Source organism: Lycium ferocissimum, chromosome 6 (genome assembly GCF_029784015.1).
Source record: "Lycium ferocissimum isolate CSIRO_LF1 chromosome 6, AGI_CSIRO_Lferr_CH_V1, whole genome shotgun sequence".
Classification (NCBI taxonomy): Eukaryota; Viridiplantae; Streptophyta; class Magnoliopsida; order Solanales; family Solanaceae; genus Lycium; species Lycium ferocissimum.
This window is the reverse complement of record NC_081347.1, coordinates 14338241-14358302: the sequence shown is the minus strand read 5'-3', so window position 1 is coordinate 14358302 and position 20062 is coordinate 14338241. Positions and strand designations below refer to the sequence as shown.

Genomic DNA, 20062 nt, shown 5'->3' with positions numbered 1-20062 from the left:
ACCCTTACCTAGAATTGAACTTAAGCGGTACCATTAACGGGTTTAGTTAGCTTTACCTTAGTTAATAATTAGGTGCCCTAATTCACCTTAGAACTAATTAGGTGGCGACTCCTTAAAACAAATGCAACATAAAGGAATCTCCAATATGTTGTACCTAATTTAACCCGTTTTAAATGGGGTATAACAATTAGGTCAGATAGAGGTGGTGAATTTTATGGAAAATATAGCGAATCGGGACAATGTCCAGGTCCATTTGCAAAGTTCCTCGAGGAACATGGCATATGTGCACAATATACTATGCCGGGGAACACCTCGATAAAATGGGGTTGCGAAAGGCGTATCGGACACTTATGGATATGGTTAGGAGTATGATAAGTAATTCCTCATTACCAAAACTTTGTGGATGTATGCTCTTGTACCGCCGTGTATTTATTAAACAAAGATTCTTTGCGGTAAGGGCGGTTCCAAAGACTCCTTTTGAACTGTGGTGGAAAGAAACTAGTTTAAGACGCCCGCGTGTTTACGTACTTGCGGAGGCTAGAATTTATAATCCACATGAAAATAAATTAGATTATCGAACGAAGGGTTACTTTATTGGTTACCCGAGAGAAATCTAAAGGGGATAGGTTTTCTTTGTCCAAACCATAGCTCAAGAATTGTTGTTATAACGCAAGATTCATTGAAAATGGTGAAGTTAGTGGGAGGGTCGAACGACAAAGTGTGGAAATAAATGAGGTAAGGGTTAATGTTCCATTGCTCATGAATGTGCTTACTTCCACACCAATAACAAATATTGTTCCCATTGTCGAAGAACACTTTGACAACACTGAACAACATTTGAACGAAACACTCCGGGGAAGGAACTAACTCACAAATATCGACGCAAATGAACCACAAAATGGTTATTGAGAAAATCTCAAGAGAAAGAAAATCGGCTATTCCGGTCGATTATGTGGTTTATTTACAAGAGTCAGATTTTGACATTGGACTTAATAAAGATCCGGTTTCATTTTCACGAAGCCATAGAAAGTACCGAGTACCGACAAATGGATTGATGCCATGAAAGAAGAGTTAAAATCAATGGAATACAACAAAGTCTGGGATCTAGTTGAATTGCTAGAAAATTCTAAAAGAATCGGGTGTAGATGGGTCTTCAAGACCAAGCGCGATTCAAAGGGTAATATTGAACGATATAAAGCCAGACTTGTTGCCAAGGGTTATACTCAGAAAGAAGGCATTGATTATAAAGAGACCTTTTCCGGTCTCAAAGAAAGACTCGTTAAGAATTATTATGGCTTTGGTGGCTCATTATGATTTAGAGTTACACCAAATGGATGTGGCTTGCCTTTCTTAATAGAGACCTCGAGGAGGAAGTTTATATGGACCAACCGTAGGTTTTGAAATTAAAGGAAAAGGTCAAATGGTGTGTAAATTAAAGAAGTCAATATATGGACTCAAACAAGCCTCACGACAATGGTATATAAAGTTTAATGATAGCATAACATCTTTTGGATTTAAGGAAAACACCGTTGATCGGTGTATATACCAAATGATCAGTGGGAGCAAGTTTATATTCTTAGTCCTATATGTTGACGATATTTTGCTTGCTGCTAGTGATTTGGGCATATTATGTGAGATGAAAGATTTCCTCTCTAAGAATTTTGAAATGAAAGATATGGGTGAGGCATCCTATGTGATAGGGATAGAAATATTCCGTGATAGATCACAGGGGGCGACCGTTGGGGCCGTTCTCGAAGGCTATATCGAAAGAGTTCTTGAGAGATTTAGCATGAACAAGCGGTGATTGAGCAGAATTGTTCCAATTCAAAAAGGGGACAAATTTAGTCTCGTAGTGTCAAAGAATGATGTAGAACGAAAAGAAATGGAGTCAATTCCTTACTCTTCTATTGTTGGAAGTTTGATGTATGCTCAAATTTGCACAAGACCGGATATTAGTTTTGCGGTCGGAATGCTGGGAAGATATCAGAGTAACCCGGAAATTGATCACAGGAAAGCTGCAAAGAAAGTTTTGAGGTACCTAAAAGGAACGAAGGATTACATGCTCACATATAAGAGATCCAACAGTTTGGAAGTCATTGAATACTCGGATACAGATCATGGTGGATGTGTTGACACTAGAAAGTCCACTTTTGGTTACTTGTTCCCATTAGCTGAAGGAGCAATATCGTGGAAGAGTGCAAAGCAATCCGTCATTTCTACATCCACAATGGAAGCAGAATTTGTGGCATGTTTTGAAGCCACAATTCATGCATTATGGCTGCGGAACTTTATTTCAGACTTGGGGTTCGACACCATTACCAAGCCGCCGAAAATTTATTGTGATAATCTTTAGCACAATATTCTTCTCAAGAACGATAAGTACTCCAAAGGTGCCAAACATATAGAATTAAAGTACTTTACCGTCAAGGATGAAGTTCGTAAACAAAGGGTGTCACTTGAGCATATTAGAACCGATCTCGTGATTGCAGATCCGTTAACGAAAGGTTTACAACCAAAGACATTTAAAGAACATGTACATAGAATGGGTCTTGGTTGTACTTATGATTAATGTTTTTCTTTATAATGTTTGACACTCTAAGCTCAATTATGTGTTTCTGATATACATTAATGAATTTCCTATTTCTCATAATGGTGTACACATTATTGTTCTGAGATATTACAGGATGAGTCTCAATGAGACATTATTGTGGCCCATAATGTTAAATGTTTTATAGCTTATGAACCTAGTAAGATAAGTTACTAATGTTGTAGTATATGGAAGGGAGTATGTAGCACAAAATTATGTATAACTACCATAACTCACATTAGTGGTTTGTCATATTAAGGTATGTATGATGGACATTATAGAAGAGATTTATTATATGCGCTACTAATGTTTTATGTCATTTAATATTAGTGTTATGTGGTCATTGGGCCAAGTGGGAGAATGTAAGAATTTTTATTATTCTTATGTGTGGCCCAATTAATGTAAAGCCCATAACTAATATTTAATGAAGAATAAATCTCGTCCGTTAGATCGGTTACTTAATGGACGTACCGGATTAAGTCTCAACTCCTATAAATTAGTCCTCCCTTCACCCATTAGGGTTACCACTTCTTCTATATACTTTTTCATCATTCAATTTTGTGGTAACGTAAGGCTAGAGGCAAGGAGGTAGAAACCAGTTTCTACAATTAATGCTTCCGCTTTCGTGATAATGTCTTCCGCATCGGTATGTTTTCCGTATTATCTCCATGTAAGATTATTGTGTTCAAGATCCTGTGTCAATTAAGTTAATCTTACATGTTAGTCTGCTTGGAGTACAATAGTTCAAGGTCCTTCATTTGCAAGTTAGAGTCTTCAATAGTTCGCTTCAACCTGTGTACATTAGCAGATGAGTAGCTAAACGAGATTATGTCCATGTACTTCTATTTTGTTCATTAGTATTAATTTTCGGGATTGCCCATGCACTTTACTGTATGCTTGGTTTGAGTTTCAACTTATTGGCTCTTTGAGGATCAGCAGATTTGCCATAAGAATGTCTATTTGAATCATGTTCTTGAAGTCTCACTCTTTTCTACATAGCTGCTAAGGAATGGACGGTAGTTTTGAACATTTATTTGCACAAGGTAAATGTGATTATGTTCTCTTCGAGTCAACCTCCTATCCAGCAGAATGAAAAGAATTTTGGGCCAGCAGCCCATTAGGATCAGGCAACAGCAAATTGGAGCATCATGATATGGGCCGAGAGCCCACTTAGCTAAAATTCTTTCTTCACATTATTTCCTCTTTGTGTATTTGTTGTGTTGTAAAAATTGACTAACATTTTTACTTTGTTTCTACTTTTCTTAACCTGATGAATCCCAGGCAGAATGTGAATCTTAGTTGCTGACATTGAGTGCTATTCTCATGATAAGTCTTTGCCATCTGCTATATTCAACATCAAATGAAATCATTTTATTTATTTTTTTGAAAAATGTAAAGTGGGAATTTGAAAGAAAAAAAAAATGGATTAGACGTGAAATGTACGTTTTCAATCTTGTTACACTTTCAGAAAGTGAGGCTCAAGGCCCAAAAGGAAAATTGAGCAAGAATGATTTTAAGAAAACATTTTTAGACCACGAGCCTGCTACGGAATCACTGTAAATAATTTTCAGAATTGGTTTGGGAAAAATCAAAAGGCATCAACGAACTTCAGATTCTTTTCATTTAAAGTGTCAATGTTGTTCCCATTTGGCTAAGGCCTAAAACTATTATAAAGTTAAAACACTTGTTGCCTAATAACTTAAAGATCACTCATATCTTGAGTTAAAAGCAAATGAGTTCATTAACGGATTAAGAAGTTGAGTTGTACTTATAATTTAAAGTCTTAATAAATCATACATATTTTGAAGAGAATTATGTCTTCATAATTAGCCAAATTACAAAATTAATTCATTAATTATATTGAAGATATAACTGAAAAGCTAAAAATGATTTTCAAAAAGTAAAACGCCTCAAAAAGTTCATTTTTCAAATAAAATATACTTTCTAAAATAATTAGCTATGAATATGCCTCTTTCAAACTTTATATATATATATGACATTAAACACATTTTACAAACAAGTTATACAAATTTTTAGTGATAAAATGTTAGATCCGTAGGTAAACCGCATTGGGCGGATCTTTAATAACGAGGTGCTTAAATCCTTCCTCAGAGGATCATCAGAACCCTTACCTGTTCTCTGAATTTTTTTTTAAAAGGTTTTTCAAAAATTAACCTTTTAAATTGGTTTCTAATTTCCATTCAATAAATTAGGTGACGACTCTATTTGTTCACGACAAAAAGTCAAAGTTATAAGAAGCTTTTATGCGCGAGCGTAAAAGCGGACCGTAACACTCCCTCTGTCTCAATTTAAGTGTCTACGTTTGACTAGATATAGAGTTTAAGAAATAAAGATAAACTTTCAAATCTTGTGGTTCTAAATTAAAAATGTGTATAATATAATAAAATTTCCTTTGAATCTTGTGATTATAAACTTGACATTTGAATTGTCAACTTACTAAATATAAAAAGATGCGGACATAACCAAAATAAGATAAATTTTAACAGCAATTGAGAAATTAAGGGGAAAATAAGAGGAAAAGAAAAGAATATGGAGACTCACTACGGAGAATCGCAGTATCCTTTACAAAATATACAAACCATAAAGACTAACTAAATTGAGTAACCAAATTAATTATGTTGGGCCTCGTGCATTGCACGGGCATAGTTTGCTAGTGCATATATTTTTTTTAATTTATATTTATATTATATATAAGCGTGAAGTAGGGCTGTTCACAGTTTTGGTTAAAACCAAAACCAAACCGAAAATTTAACCAAATCGAATAAAAAAACCGACATTTGGTTTAGTTTGGTTTTAAATTTGAAAAACCGATAATATTTGGTTTGGTTATGGTTACAGTAAAAAATAACCGAATAAATAACCGAACCAAACCGATAATTATATACATAAAATTTATAATTATTTATATGTATAATATTAACTTTTCATAAATAATTAAAGATATTTTATACCTTTTAATTATTAATTTAATTTTGGTCTACGTATTTTTAAGGCCCATGTCTTAAAAGAATATGTCCAAGTCCAACAATCCAAGCCCAACTCTAATAAGTCGTAAGCATAAGGTAAAAAGTAAAAACCCTACTATCTCTTTTCATTTTACATTGCCATCAGCATGTCTTTCCCTCAATATGCAGCAAAGTTCGCCCTTGTGGGCCGTGAGGAAAAAAGAGCTTCATAAGAAATTTGAACAATGTAGAGAGAGAATATTTGAATTGTCACGGCTAGTTATAAATTGAAAAACCGAACCAAACCAAACCAAACCGACAATAACCAAACCGGTGGTTATTATTTTACTTGGTTTGGTTATGGTTTTAGACATTTAAAAACCGACTAAATTTGTTTGGTTATGGTTTTAACCAATAACCGACCCAAACCGAACCATGAACACCCCTAGCGTGAAGATGGGCCGAACACAGCTACACATATTGTACCAAAAGCTGTCTGAGTTGTACATTAAATTTGGACTTATTTCAATTGTACTTGATTTTTTTCCTCTTTTTTTTCAGTTGTGGGTCCACTTCATTTAACAAATACTACTACTTGGTTTGCCACCTCTACATGTATATTCCACTTTTACATTATCATATTTCTTTACTTTTACACTTCATTTTATTACTCTATTATAGAAAGCACATGAAATTGTACTCTAAGCAGGGACTAATATGTGTACATTTCAGAAGTTTAACATTAATTTTACCTCTTATGTGGTTACTTTTTAAGTCCCCACGTGTCCGCAGTATCTCAATTGTCCTTTCATTTCCTTCATTTGGCATATACTCCCTCTGTCTCAATTTAAGTGTCTAAATTTGACTAGACAATAAAAATAGACTTTTGAATCTTGTGGTCTTAAATTAAAAATATGTATAATATAATAAAATATCCTTTGAATCTTGTGATTATAAACTTGACATGTAGGACATTTGAATTGTTAACTTACTAAATATAAAAAGAGGCGGACATACCTAAAATAAGACAAATTTTAACAACAATTGAGAAATTAAGGGGAAAAATAATAGGAAAAGAAATAAAATATGGAGACTCACTAAGGAGTTTCATTTGTGGATTGCTTCTTCGCTTAATTGCTTCTCCTCTTAATTTTTTCATTGCTTCTCTTTTCTTTGATATTTAGTTTTACATTCTGTTGCTTATTTTATTCTTCTTTGCAATTCTCTGGTTATTGTTTCTTTACCTTTTCAAAATTTATTATTTTATTTTTTCATTTAGCAATTTGAGAATTTTACTTAGGGATTAAAATTATGTGATTTACCATATTACATCCATTTTTTTAATTTAAACTTCTATCATTCAGAAGTTTAACATTAATTCTACCTCTTGTGTGTTATTTTTTAGGTTCCCACGTGTCCACGGTGTCTCAATTGTCCTTTCATTTCCTTCATTTGGCATATACTCCTTCTGTCTCAATTTAAGTGTCTAAGTTTGACTAGACAATAAAAATAGGTTTTTGAATCTTGTGGTTCTAAATTAAAAATATGTATAATATAATAAAATATCTTTTGAATCTTGTGATTATAAACTTGACATGTAGGATATTTGAATTGTCAACTTACTAAATATAAAAAGAGATGGATATAACCAAAATAAAATAAATTTTAACAACAATTAAGAAATTAAGGGGGAAAATAAGAGAAAAAGAAACCAAATATGGAAACTCACTAACGAGTTTCATTTGTGGATTGCTTCTTCACTTAATCGTTTGTCCTCTTAATTTTTTCATTGCTCCTCTTTTCTTTGATATTTAGTTTTCCATTTTGTTGCTTATTTTATTCTTCTTTCCAATTGTCTGGTTATTGTTTCTTCATCTTTTTAAAAATTATTATTTTATATTTTCATTTAGCAATTTGAGAATTTTACATAGGGATTAAAATTATGTGATTTATCATATTACGTTCATTTTTTTAATTTAAACTTCTACCATTTAGTCAATGATTAGTTAGGATATACCCTAAATCATTTTTTTTTTAAATTCTGACTAAGTCTCTTCAAATAATTAAATTGATTAAATATGGTGATTAATCATGTTGGGCCCCGTGCATCGCACGGGCATAGTTTGCTAGTTTCTATTATATATAAGTGTCCAAGAGGGACTAACGAAGCAATGAATATTTGTACCAAAAGTCATATAAATTGTACACTTTAACACAACAATGAATACTTGTACCAAAAGCTATATAAATTGTACACTTTAACCAACTACTTCTTTATCCCACGTGGAGATATGTCATACTAAATATTTATTCTCTTCTCATGTATACATATGCACTTCAATTTTAATTCTCAGACACATTTATTTCCTCCGGGCACTTTTACTTGTTCACTTTTTACTTTTCACGTTCTTTAAGAATTAATAAATGAAGTACTCTCTCCGTACCATATTACTTGGTCACATTACTAAAAATATATGTCCAAATTACTTGTTCATTTACAGAACCAAGATAAAATTAATTAAATCTTTCTCATCTTACCCTCTCCGTCCCATATTACTTGGTTACTGAATATTTATTCTCTTCTCATGTATACATGTATGCACTTCAATTTTAATTCTCCGACACATTTATTTCCTCCTTGCACTTTTACTTGTTCACTGACTTTTCACGTTCTTTAAGAATTAATAAATGAGGTACTCCCTCCGTCCTATATTACTTGGCCACATTATTAAACTGCTTTTTTATCTCACATGGACATATGTCATAGTACTGAATATTTATTCTCTTCTCATGTATACACGTATGCACTTCAATTTTAATTCTCTGATGCATATTTATTTCCTTCGCACTTGTTCACTTTTGACTTTTCACGTTCTTTAAGAATTAATAAATGAAGTACTCCCTCCGTCCCATATTACTTGGCCACATTACTAAAAATATATGTTCAAATTACTTGTTCATTTACAAAATCAAGATAAAATTAATTAAATCTTAATTTTAATTTCTTTGTAACAATTCTTTTTATCTATGATTGTTAATATAAAAAATTATAATGTAACTAATTTACCCCTTTTTAACATATTTTTTAATTAATTTAATAAAAATATTTTATTAGGTTTTGCTTTTAAAAAATCCAATATATACAACAATGGTTCTTATGTTTGGATCTGAACCGTTAGTTAATTGAGATGGATATCAACCTGTTGGTATACATATAAGATAATAAAGAATTTAAAAAAAAAAATCTAGAATCAAAATATTAATTTCCCCTCATATTCTTACTAATTTTCTTTTTCACATCGATGAACAACTTTCATTGTCATGACAATGAGAAAAAAGTCCGACTCTTTCCATCTCAAAGACTTAATTCCATCATTTTTTAATTATATAACTAAAGTGATGGTACATAAAATACATTTTGTATATGTTTCTATATGTAATAACAATTAGAATATTTTTAAAAGTTATTTACAAAATACAAACCTTAAACACTGACTAATTAAAGTGACAGAGTTTAAGAAATAAAGATAGATTTTTGAATCTTGTGGTTCTAAATTAAAAATATGTATAATATAATAAAATATTCTTTGAATCTTGTGATTATAAACTTGACATGTAGGATATTTGAATTTTAACTTACTAAATATAAAAAGAGGCGGACATAACCAAAATAAGACAAATTTTAACAACAATTGAGAAATTAAGGGAAAAATAAAAGGAAAAGAACAAAATATGGAGACTGTTTGAGGGAGAATCAGTATCCTTTCGCAAAATATACAAATCATAAAGACTAACTAAAAAATAAGAACCAAATTAATCACAAGCGTGCATGTATTGAGATAATTTGCTAGTTTATATATATATATATAGAGAGAGAGAGAGAGTAGAGAAAAAAATTTGGTACCATAAGTTAGTGTAATGTTCGTCCCACCCCAACTAGACGAACATTGCACTAAGTTATGGTACCAAATTTTTTTCTCTACTATATTAGAAATGAGAGTTGGAGGACAATCATGGGACGAACATAATCCAAAAGCTTTTCAAAACGTGGGTCCCATATGACTTTTTGTGCTACATGTCCTCTATATTTACAAGGTACTCCCTAACGTGCATCCCACTTTTCCATATCCATCCAAGCATTCCTTACCATTTGTATTCAAGCATAATAAATTCACACGAGTAATATGCATTACTCTACTGTTTTTTTATCACTCATTTTAGGATTAATTTTGTACCATATTTGATAGAAGGTATAAAATTATTTCATGATAAATTTATAGCTTTTACCAAATAAAGTATAAAATGAAGTCCATAATTAAAGATGGATATCTCACCTTATCCCATTAACCTTGGGATTATTTTATCCCACCTTTGAGATGGTATAAATTAGTTCCAGGATTATAATCCTAAAATTATAATACCGGGATAATTTTGCCCGCGTACCAAACGACCACTGAAATTTTCTTTCAACTAAGTTTTTGCAGAATAACTGCAACGCATAATAAATTGCATACAAATTATAAGGAATTTTATTAGATTTATGTATAATAATATTACAAAAGAAAAATTATATACTTTAGTTATTTTTCCGATTGAATGTTTCACTCTCAAATTTTAATGACAGCTCAAATTTGCTCTGCACTTGACTTGAAAGGCTGAATCAATCTTACTATGGGTATTGAAATAACAAAGATGGCCAAATAAAGCTCCACGGAAAAGGAACTTATTTATGTTAAAGTACCTCCGGAAAAATTTATTTCCTTCCAGATTACAATTCATCATGGATATTAGTGTTTTATTAGCTTCTCAAATTGTATGCATATTTGACTCAAAATTTCGTCGTTTTGATATTTCTATTTATATATAAGTGGCAAAGGAGGACGAACACAACATTAACAAATTGTATAAAAAGTTGCCTGAATTGTCCACTAAATTTGGACTTATTCCAAGTGTACTAAATTTGGACTTATTCCCAGTGTACTTGATTTTTTTTTTTCCAGTTGTGGGTCCACTTCCTTTAACAAGTACTACTACTTGGTTTGCCACCTATTCTCTGTACACGTGTATTCCACTTTTACGTTATCATATTTCTTTACTTCGGCATTTCATTTTATTACTCTATTATAGAAACCACATGAAATTGTACTCTAAGCAGGGACTAACATGTGTACATTTCAAAAGCTTAACATTAATTCTACCTCTTGTGTGTTTACTTTTTAAGTCTCCACGTGTGCGCAGAGACTCACTAAGGAGAATTGCGGTATCCTTTGCAAAATATACAAACCATAAGACTAACTAAGGTGAGTAATGCGTTTCTTCTTCACTATTCCGGTGGTCTCTCAGCCTTTCTTCTACTTCTTCTGTCTTCACTAGCTCGATCTGATTTTTCTCTGGGCTGCTTGGTGGTTCATATAGTTGGTACTCTAAATTTGAGATTTTCTTTTAATTTTTCCTATTTAAATTAGACTTTTGCTACTAATTTTGGTGAGTTTATTCTACAAATTTATTTGTTAATTCTTTGAATCTTATGATTATAAACTTGACATGTAAGATATTTGAATTGTCAGCTTACTAAATATATTAAAAAAAAAAAAACGGACATAACCAAAACAAGACAAATTTTAACAACAATTGAGAAATTAAGAGGAACAGAAACAAAATATGGAGACTCACTAAGGAGTATCGCGAAATCCTTTGCAAAATATACAAACCATAAACACTAACTAAAATGAGCAACTAAATTAATCACGTTGAGCCCCGTGCATCGTATAAAGCATAGTTTGCTAGTTTTTATTTATATAGAAATGAGAGTTGGGGTGGGACGAACACTGCACTAACTTTTATATCTATATATTATATATATAGAAATGAGAATTGGGGTGGGACGAACACTGCACTAACTTATGGTACCAAAAGTAATATGAATAGTACTTTATGTTTGGCCTATCTGTTTAGCACTGTACATATCTTTGACCTGTTTTTGTTATATATTTTTCTATTATATATAAGTGTCCAAAAGGGACTAACATAGTAATGAATGCTTGTACCAAAAGCTATATAAATTGTACACTATAACCAACTACTTTTTTATCTCACGTGAACATATGTCATAGTACTGAATATGTATTCTCTTCTCTTGTATACACGTATGTACTTCAATTTTAATTCTCCGACACATTTATTCTTCCGTGCACTTTTACTTGTTCACTTTTGACTTTTCAAGTTCTTTAAGAATTAATAAATGAAATACTCCCTTCGTCCCATATTACTTGGTCACATTACTAAACTACTTTTTTATCCCACATGGACATATGTCATATTAGTGAATATTTATTCTCTTCTCATGTATACACGTATGCACTTCAATTTTAATTTTTCGACACATATTTATTTTCTCCGTGCACTTTTACTTATTTACTTTTAACTTTTCACATTATTTAAGAATTAATAAATGAAGTACTCCCTTTGTCCCATATTACTTAGTCACATTACTAAAAATATATGTCCAAATTACTTGTTCATTTACAAAATCAAGATAAAATTAATTAAATCTTTCCCATCTTACCCTCTCTGTACCATATTACTTGGCCATATTACTAAAAATATATGTCCAAATTACTTGTTCATTTACAAAATCAAGATAAAATTAATTAAATCTTTATGTTCTTGAAAATAGTCAATTTTGATTAGAATATATTTATTGGAGAGAGATAGGGGTAAAATAGTAAAATATATCTTTTATTTATGATTTCTTAAGGGGTGTGTAAAAGGGAAAGTGACAAGTACACAACAATGAATGCTTGTACCAAAAGCTATATAAATTGTACACTTTAATCAACTACTTTTTTATCTCACGTGAACATATGTCATAGTGCTGAATATTTATTCTCTTTTCATCTATACATGTATGCACTTCAATTTTAATTCTCCGACACATTTATTTTCTTCGTGCACTTTTTACTTATTCACTTTTGACTTTTCAAGTTTTTTAAGAATTAATAAATGAAGTACTCCCTCCGTCTCATATTACTTGGCCACATTACTAAACTACTTTTTTATCCCACGTTGACATATGTCATAGTACTGAATATTTATTCTCTTCTCATGTATACATGTATGCACTTCAATTTTAATTCTCCGACACATATTTATTTCCTCCGTACACTTTTATTTGTTCACTTTTGACTTTTCACATTATTTAAGAATTAATAAATAAAGTACTCCCTCCGTCCCATATTACTTGGCCACATTACAAAAAATATATATCCAAATTACCTGTTCATTTACAAAATCAAGATAAAATTAATTAAATCTTTCCCATCTTACCCTCTTCGTCCCATATTACTTGGCCACGTTACTAAAAATATATGTCCAAATTACTTGTTCATTTACAAAATCAAGATAAAATTAATTAAATCTTTCCCATCTTACCTTTAGTAATAAATATTCTTGAAAATAGTCAATTTTGATTAGAATGTATTTATTAGAGAGAGATAGGAGTAAGATAGTAAAATATATATTTTATTTATGATTTCTTAAGGAGTGTGCAAAAGGGAAAGTGGCAAGTAATATGGGACGGAGGGAGTATATATTTTGCCATAATATTCATATTTATTGGTGTAAGTATCAATAGCTTTGTAAAATGATTTGAAAATGAGTAATTAATGTGAAGGGTAAAATTGACAATAAGAACAAAAATTCCTTTCTCTCGATATGTTAACATGGACAAGTAAAAGTGAACGGAGGGAGTGACTTTTATCCCTGTTTTCCTTCTTTGTCAATACCTTAAACGTGAAGAGAGGACGAACAATAGCAATGCAAATTTGTACGAAAAGTTATATACATTGTACAATTTAACCAACTACTTTTTTTTATCTCACTTGGAATATGTCACAATACTGAGTATTTATTCTCTTCTCATGTATACACATATGCACTTCAATTTTAATTCTCCTACACATATCTATTCCCTCCGTGCACTTTTGCTTGTCCACTTTGACTTTTCACGTTCTTTAATAATTAATAAATGAAGTATATATTTTATCATAATATCCATATTTATTGGTGTATAGTCTCAATATCCTTATAAAATGATTTGAAAATGAGTAATTAATATGAAGGGTAAAATAAGAAGAAAAAAAATATTCTTTCTCCTGATATGTCAACATGGACAAGTAAAAGTGAAGGGAGGGAGTGACTTTTATCCAGTTTTCCTACTTTGTTAATACTTTACTTATTTTACTCTCCTTTGCATTCTCTAATTATTGTTTCCTTACATTTATAAAATGTATTACTTTATATTTTCATTTCGGAATTAAAATTTGGTGATTTACTATATAACATATATTTTTCTAATTTTGATTTCTTTGTAACAAATCTTTTTATCTATAATTGTTAATAAAAAAATTATAATATATTTTTGAAATAATTTAATAAAAATATTTTATTAATTTTGCTTTTAAAAAATCCAATATAAACAATAATGGTTCTTATGTTTGGATCTGAACAATTAGTTAATTGAGATAGATATCAACATGTCGATATACATATAAGATATTAATGAATTTAAAAGAAAAAATCTAGAATCAAAATATTAATTTTCCCTCGTATTCTTACTAATTTTTTTTTTCACATCGATGAACAACTTTCATTGTCATGACAATGAAAAAGAAGTCCGACTCTTTTCATCTCAAAGACTTAATTTCATATATGTTTTAATTTTTAAACTCCATTTTCTAACTATAACTAAAGTGATAGTACATAAAATACATTTTGTATATGTTGCTATATATAATAATAGTTAGAATATTTTTAATAGTTATTTTCAAAATACAAACCTTAAAGACTGGCAAATCAAAGTGAATAAATATGTGCATATATATATATATATATAGAGAGAGAGAGAGAGAGAGAGAGCGAGAAAATGGGAGTTGGGGTGGGACGAACACTGCACTAACTTATGGTACCAAAAGTAATATGAATAGATCTTGATGTTTGGCCCATCTATTTAGTACTATAAAACATACTCTCTCCGTTCACTTTTATTTATCACGTTTTGACTTTTTATGCTGTTTAAGAAATAATGATTAAGATAAATATTTTAACACAATATCCCTATTAAATGGTGTATAATTGTATAGAAGTTGAAAAAATAATTTGAAATGAGTAATAAATGCTAAGGGTAAAACTTATATATTTTTTTATTTTTTTAATTTTTTTATCTTACCTTGATATGGAGGATCTTTGACCTATTTATGTTATATAATATTATAACACGTGGATTGCTCTTTATTTTTAAGCAAACCACGCGCACTCCCCTTCTGTGCGTCTTCCATTCCCCCTTTCTTTACCTCTTTTATTTGCTTTCAGTTTCTACTTTTTAACTACACCCTCTTCCAATCGTTCATGTTTAAGTTTGTTTCCGCTGTTTTGTTTGCCTATTTTTTATTCGATCGGTTAGATTTTTTACTTCAATTTTGCTGATTTATTTGGTATTTGAGTTGTACTAACGTTGCATGCAGTGAATTTCGAGTTATTGGATGTTGCTGCTGCTTTTGCTCCTTCTCCTCTCCTTCCGTCTTTGGTTTGTATTTCAATTTCTCCTGCTTTGTTCTTGATGTGGGTGTTTTTCCAGTTTTTTAGTTTCTACTTGGAGGAGAATTGCAGGGATGGAGCGTAGGAAGCTCATATTAAAAATTCTACCCATTTCCCGGAGACATTGCTATGCTGTTGTACTGCAGGTACATCGAGCTTAATTTACCAAAACCAAGAAAAACTGTTTTTAATAGTTGGTATTATCCTAAACAAACTACGATTTTCATGTGTTTTTTTTTTTTTTATGACATGGGAACCCGCAGCCGCTACCCTTCGGGTGTGCACAGCTGCAGTGGCGGAGCCACTCATGGCCAAGGGTGGTCACTTGCACACCCTTGGCTGGAAAATGGTACTAGTATATGAATTAGATATTATCATTAATTGGATATAAATTAAATTTTGAACACCCTTAAAATAATTGAGATAGATATTATCGTTAATTGGATATAAATTAAATTTTGAACACCCTTAAAATAATTGAGATAGAGAGCTTAGAGGTAAAGGGTGTTCAATTTTACCTAAAAGTCACAGTTTAAAGCTTGCGTCAAACGTTGGTCATCTTCTTTCTTTAAAAGAAAATATACAAACAATGTCTTAAGCTACTTGGTTGATTTGTATTTGTACTTATTTTCTTCCATGTTCTGACTAAACTTATTTGTATTTGAGTTATGATTAATTTGCATTTGGTTTATTCCTATGTTGGTTTAGAGTTACGTTGGACTCATTTGTTAAAGCTTCTTTAGTCTTTCTTCTTTCCTAGCTTGCTATTTCCTAGAAAAGAAGATTACGTATTGTTAAAAAGAAGACTACGAGATCTAATAGCAAGTTACCAACCACTTATTCTGTTCTCTTTTCTTTTTTAATTACTTCTGTGAACATTTTAATTATCCAACTTTGTTCTCTTTTTTTTTTTTTTTCAAAGAATATTAATTAGTCGTTATCTCTCGCTTTGTAACATTCTCGGAATGCCCCTTGTTGTTCTCCACTTGTGGGATTACGTACACTGGGTATGTGGTTGTCATTTGAAACTGTAATCATCATAAGAGTTTTCTAGCAATGAAATTTATCAAGAATAACTTGCGAAATCAAATGGACCATAAATTTTTAGGCGAGTGTGCAGTGATGATGTTAAAAAAAATTGTTGCACTCATTCATTGGAAAAAAATTATATACTCGTCAACATTTGAACAACCTTACTAAAATTTCTAGCTCCGCCATTGGCACAGGGTAAAGCCAGCTCCTGTGCAATAGCTCGCAAACCACACAGGAGAGATAACCCGCACTAGGCAAACCCTGTGCGACGAGCTCGACCCAGAAGGCAAATCCCCTGTTGTCGTAGGCAGGAGGTTTCGAACCTGAGACCTCTATTATGAAAGCCTCATGCTCAACCATCTGAGCCACCCTTGCGGGTGGATTTTCATGCTCAACCCTGTGTTTTTATTCAATGTGGTTTCATTATTTTACCTTTATATTTCAGTACGGTTAGAACTATTGTCAGCTTTGCTTACCAATCATTAAATGCAAAAGTTGTGTTTGGACTATGATGCCTTATACTTGAAGATACCACGATCCCGTTAAACTTGGAGATGTATGTTAGTTCCTCCGATCGAGGTAGATCATTTCGATTGCGTGTGCCCATGGGTAAATTTTAAAATTCATTATATTCAATTGCATTTAGTTCTAAGACTTGGCAAGGTGAGGAATTGAAATTTTACTTCTATATAAGATGTGAAATTAACTCTCTTTTAGAGTAAAGTATCTTAATTGTTGTATAGGAAAGTGAGTTTTTAAGCATTTTCCTTTGGAAGGTTCTAAAAATTTATAAGCTGAAATATTAGGAAAGGAACTGCCGATCCATTTGATGTTTCTGTGTTATAGTTTGAGCACCCCAGTATCGATATTATGTCATTTTTTGTACTGAATAGAGTATGCTTTAGTTGGCTTTGAAGATGGTTCTGCATTTTGCTACTTAAAGTGGTCAATAGTAATTACATGTTGAACTAATTTTATCGCATCATATGTGGTTCATTTTGTCTCTTCCTCCAAGAAATGTATTTATCTTCATGAATGTCCAGTTTATTTTTCTCAAATTTTATTTATAAATATATTTATAAAAAAAAATTATTTGCAAATATTTATACACAACTGTTCAATACCTCTTTTTCCTTTTGATAGGGGAGGACTTAGCAATACTTACTAGACACCTGTGTATCCATAAGCTGCTAGTAAATCAGATATCTTCAACCTCTCCACGTGTTTCATTCTCTCTGGAATCTCGTTTAGCTTTGGACAGTAATGGATACCGAGACCTTTAATCAGAGGCATTGCACTTGTGGCTAAATGCCATATTTCTAGGTTGTGAAGACTTAGAAGATGAAGGAACTCCAGTTGACAGAAGTTGTTATCATTGCAGGTAATCTCTTTTCCTTCATAAGCTTCTATTAATTCGAGATTCCTTAGGTTTGGCAACATTCCCAGAATAGGCATTGGATCTTCCATGAGTTTTGAGTACCAAAGGATCATCATTGTGATTGAATTTGGAAATGGGTCCGACAGGGGCAGTTTTTCTATTCTCCCCTGTAACAGCAATTTCTGGAGCTTTTGACAAGAAGTAAGAAATTCAAGGGCTGGGAATGATTCACGAAATTCACACAACAATTTGAGAGTGCTAAGGCTTTTCAAGCTGCTAATGTTGTAAAGGGAGTAAGATTTCTCAATATCATACATGCTTAATTCTCGAACATTGACTAAATCAACAGGGTCAACATCTTTCCACTGATTACAACAGATGTATTCAAGAACTTGAAGACTTGTGAGTTTGTTTATATGTTGCAGAGGTTCTTTGTATAGAACGACTAAATGTCTTAGATTTTCAAGGTTAGCTAACTCAGGAGGTAGTCGAGATCCATTATCAAGGTCTTCATCCAAGTGCTGGAGTGTCAGTAAATTCTTGAGGTTTCCTATGGAGGAGGGAATATCACAACTACCTCTAAAGCTTAAGTATCTGAGGCTGTACAAACTTCCTATGGCATCTGGTAGTGTAAATATGCCACAATCATTCTCCAAGTATAGCACATATAAATGTTGGAACATATTGCAGAACTTTATCCTATCCAGCTCAAGACCTTTTTGATCAAAGAATGTAACTGACCTTAAGTTCAATCTGGAAAAATTAAGAGTGAGGTACCTTTCTGCTTGACCATTGATGGTATGTCTATGACATGAGGAGGATATGGAATGCTTTTTCGGACCATAAATGTCACAGAAGTTTACCTCCAATGCCTTTTGTATGGCAAGATCCCGAAGTAGATCATGAATCCTACATCTAACAACTTCTTCCCAAAATGTATCTACCACTTGAACCAAGCTTCGCCTTATCAGCTCATTCAGGAAGTCTTGAGCTACATGCTCCATTCTTTCTTCTCCTCTTGGTATCAATCCATCGGCCATCCACAACCACATTAGGTTTTTAGCATTAATCAGAAAAATACCAAAGTAAAGAAAACAGTGTTTGAGCACAGTTGGCAAATCATTGTAGCTCAGTGATAGTATGTCCGAGATTGCAATGGAGTCATTTTTCACATGGTTCCAAAGGTGTTCCTTCACTCTTTCCCATTCTTCTAGCCCCCTTTTATGTGAAAGAAGCCCGCTTAGTGTAGCAATTGCAAGAGGTAAGCCTCTACACTTGAGCACCATTTCCCAAGCTAGCGTTTCCATTGCTGGGATCATTGCCTCAACGTCGAGTAATTTCCTGCGAAAGAGGTCCCAACTTTCTTCTTCTGTTAGGAAACGAAGGCTATGGGGAAAACAGTTGTCATATGCTCTTTTGGCCACATCCTCATTGCGTGTGGTAATAATAACTCTGCTTCCATTATTGCTGTTGGGGAATGCTCTTTCCAGGCTTTCCCATGCTTCTCTCTGCCATACATCATCAACCACCACAAGGTATTTTTTCTCTTCTAGTAGATTCCGAAGGTGTCTTTCTAGATCTATCACGTCCGTCATCTTTTCCAACAAATCTAGAGTTTCCTTATCACGTCCTTGGATGGATTTGATGATATTCTTAAGGAGATCCGTGGTAATTATACTGTTGAGAAACACATACCCAAGCACGTGCATTGAAGATATTGGTTAGACTAGGGGAGTGGTAGAGATTTTTTGCAAGAGTAGTCTTGCCTAACCCGCCCATACCATAAATGGAGATGATGGTTCGGCGTGGCTCCGCTTTGACAAGTTCAGCAAGCAATCTTTCTACAACATCCTTAAAGCCAACAAAAATCTGATCCTGCTTATCCATATAGGAGGTAGTTCTCCTCAAGCCAGATCTCTGATTGTTTGGCCTATAATTATTTGGCCCTTCTCCTGCAATATTATCGATATTTCTGATACCATAAGTCTCTCGTTTTCTAGAGATATCCATGATTCGCTGCTTGAGTGATTGAATCTCCTTACCGACGTTGTAGAATTTGACCTCCTTCCTACATACGCAAGCGCAAGCCTTAAGACGACTAGCAAATCCTCCCTCATCACCTTTACCAGCCTCGAAACTGTAAGTCTCCAGTATAGCGACAGCGTCATTAGCAAAATCGTTAATTTCAAACACCCATTGTTGAACTCTTTGATCTCCAACTTGCTTTTCTTCTGCATCTTTGAGGAAACTCTGCATGAAGAGCAGCTCATTTCGCAGCCATCGCACATCCTCTCTCAGACTTAAACGTAGGTTAACTTCCTGTATGAGGAAATCCCCAAGTTTTTGAACCGCAAATGACACAAAAGCATCAACCATATTTTGGAGTTTGGGTTTTTACTGTTATCAAGAGACGAAGTTATGCCCTTCTTGAGTGTGGTGTTAAAGCAATATATACCAGGCTTATAAGGTGGCTGTCCCCTTTGCTGTTTCCTCTTGTTTAAAAAA

General features: G+C 32.5%; 1 protein-coding gene and 1 pseudogene across 1 annotated transcript; one reads left to right on the top strand and one right to left on the bottom strand.

The window, feature by feature from the left end:
- Nucleotides 1-1882: 1882 nt before the first annotated feature.
- LOC132061141 (secreted RxLR effector protein 161-like) lies at nucleotides 1883-2353 on the top strand. Its single transcript, XM_059454006.1, has one exon. The coding sequence runs from the start codon at nucleotides 1883-1885 to the stop codon at nucleotides 2351-2353; it is 471 nt and encodes a 156-aa protein (XP_059309989.1).
- A 14677-nt stretch (nucleotides 2354-17030) lies between these two features.
- On the bottom strand, nucleotides 17031-19933 carry LOC132059387 (disease resistance protein RPP13-like; annotated as a pseudogene).
- Nucleotides 19934-20062: the final 129 nt, after the last annotated feature.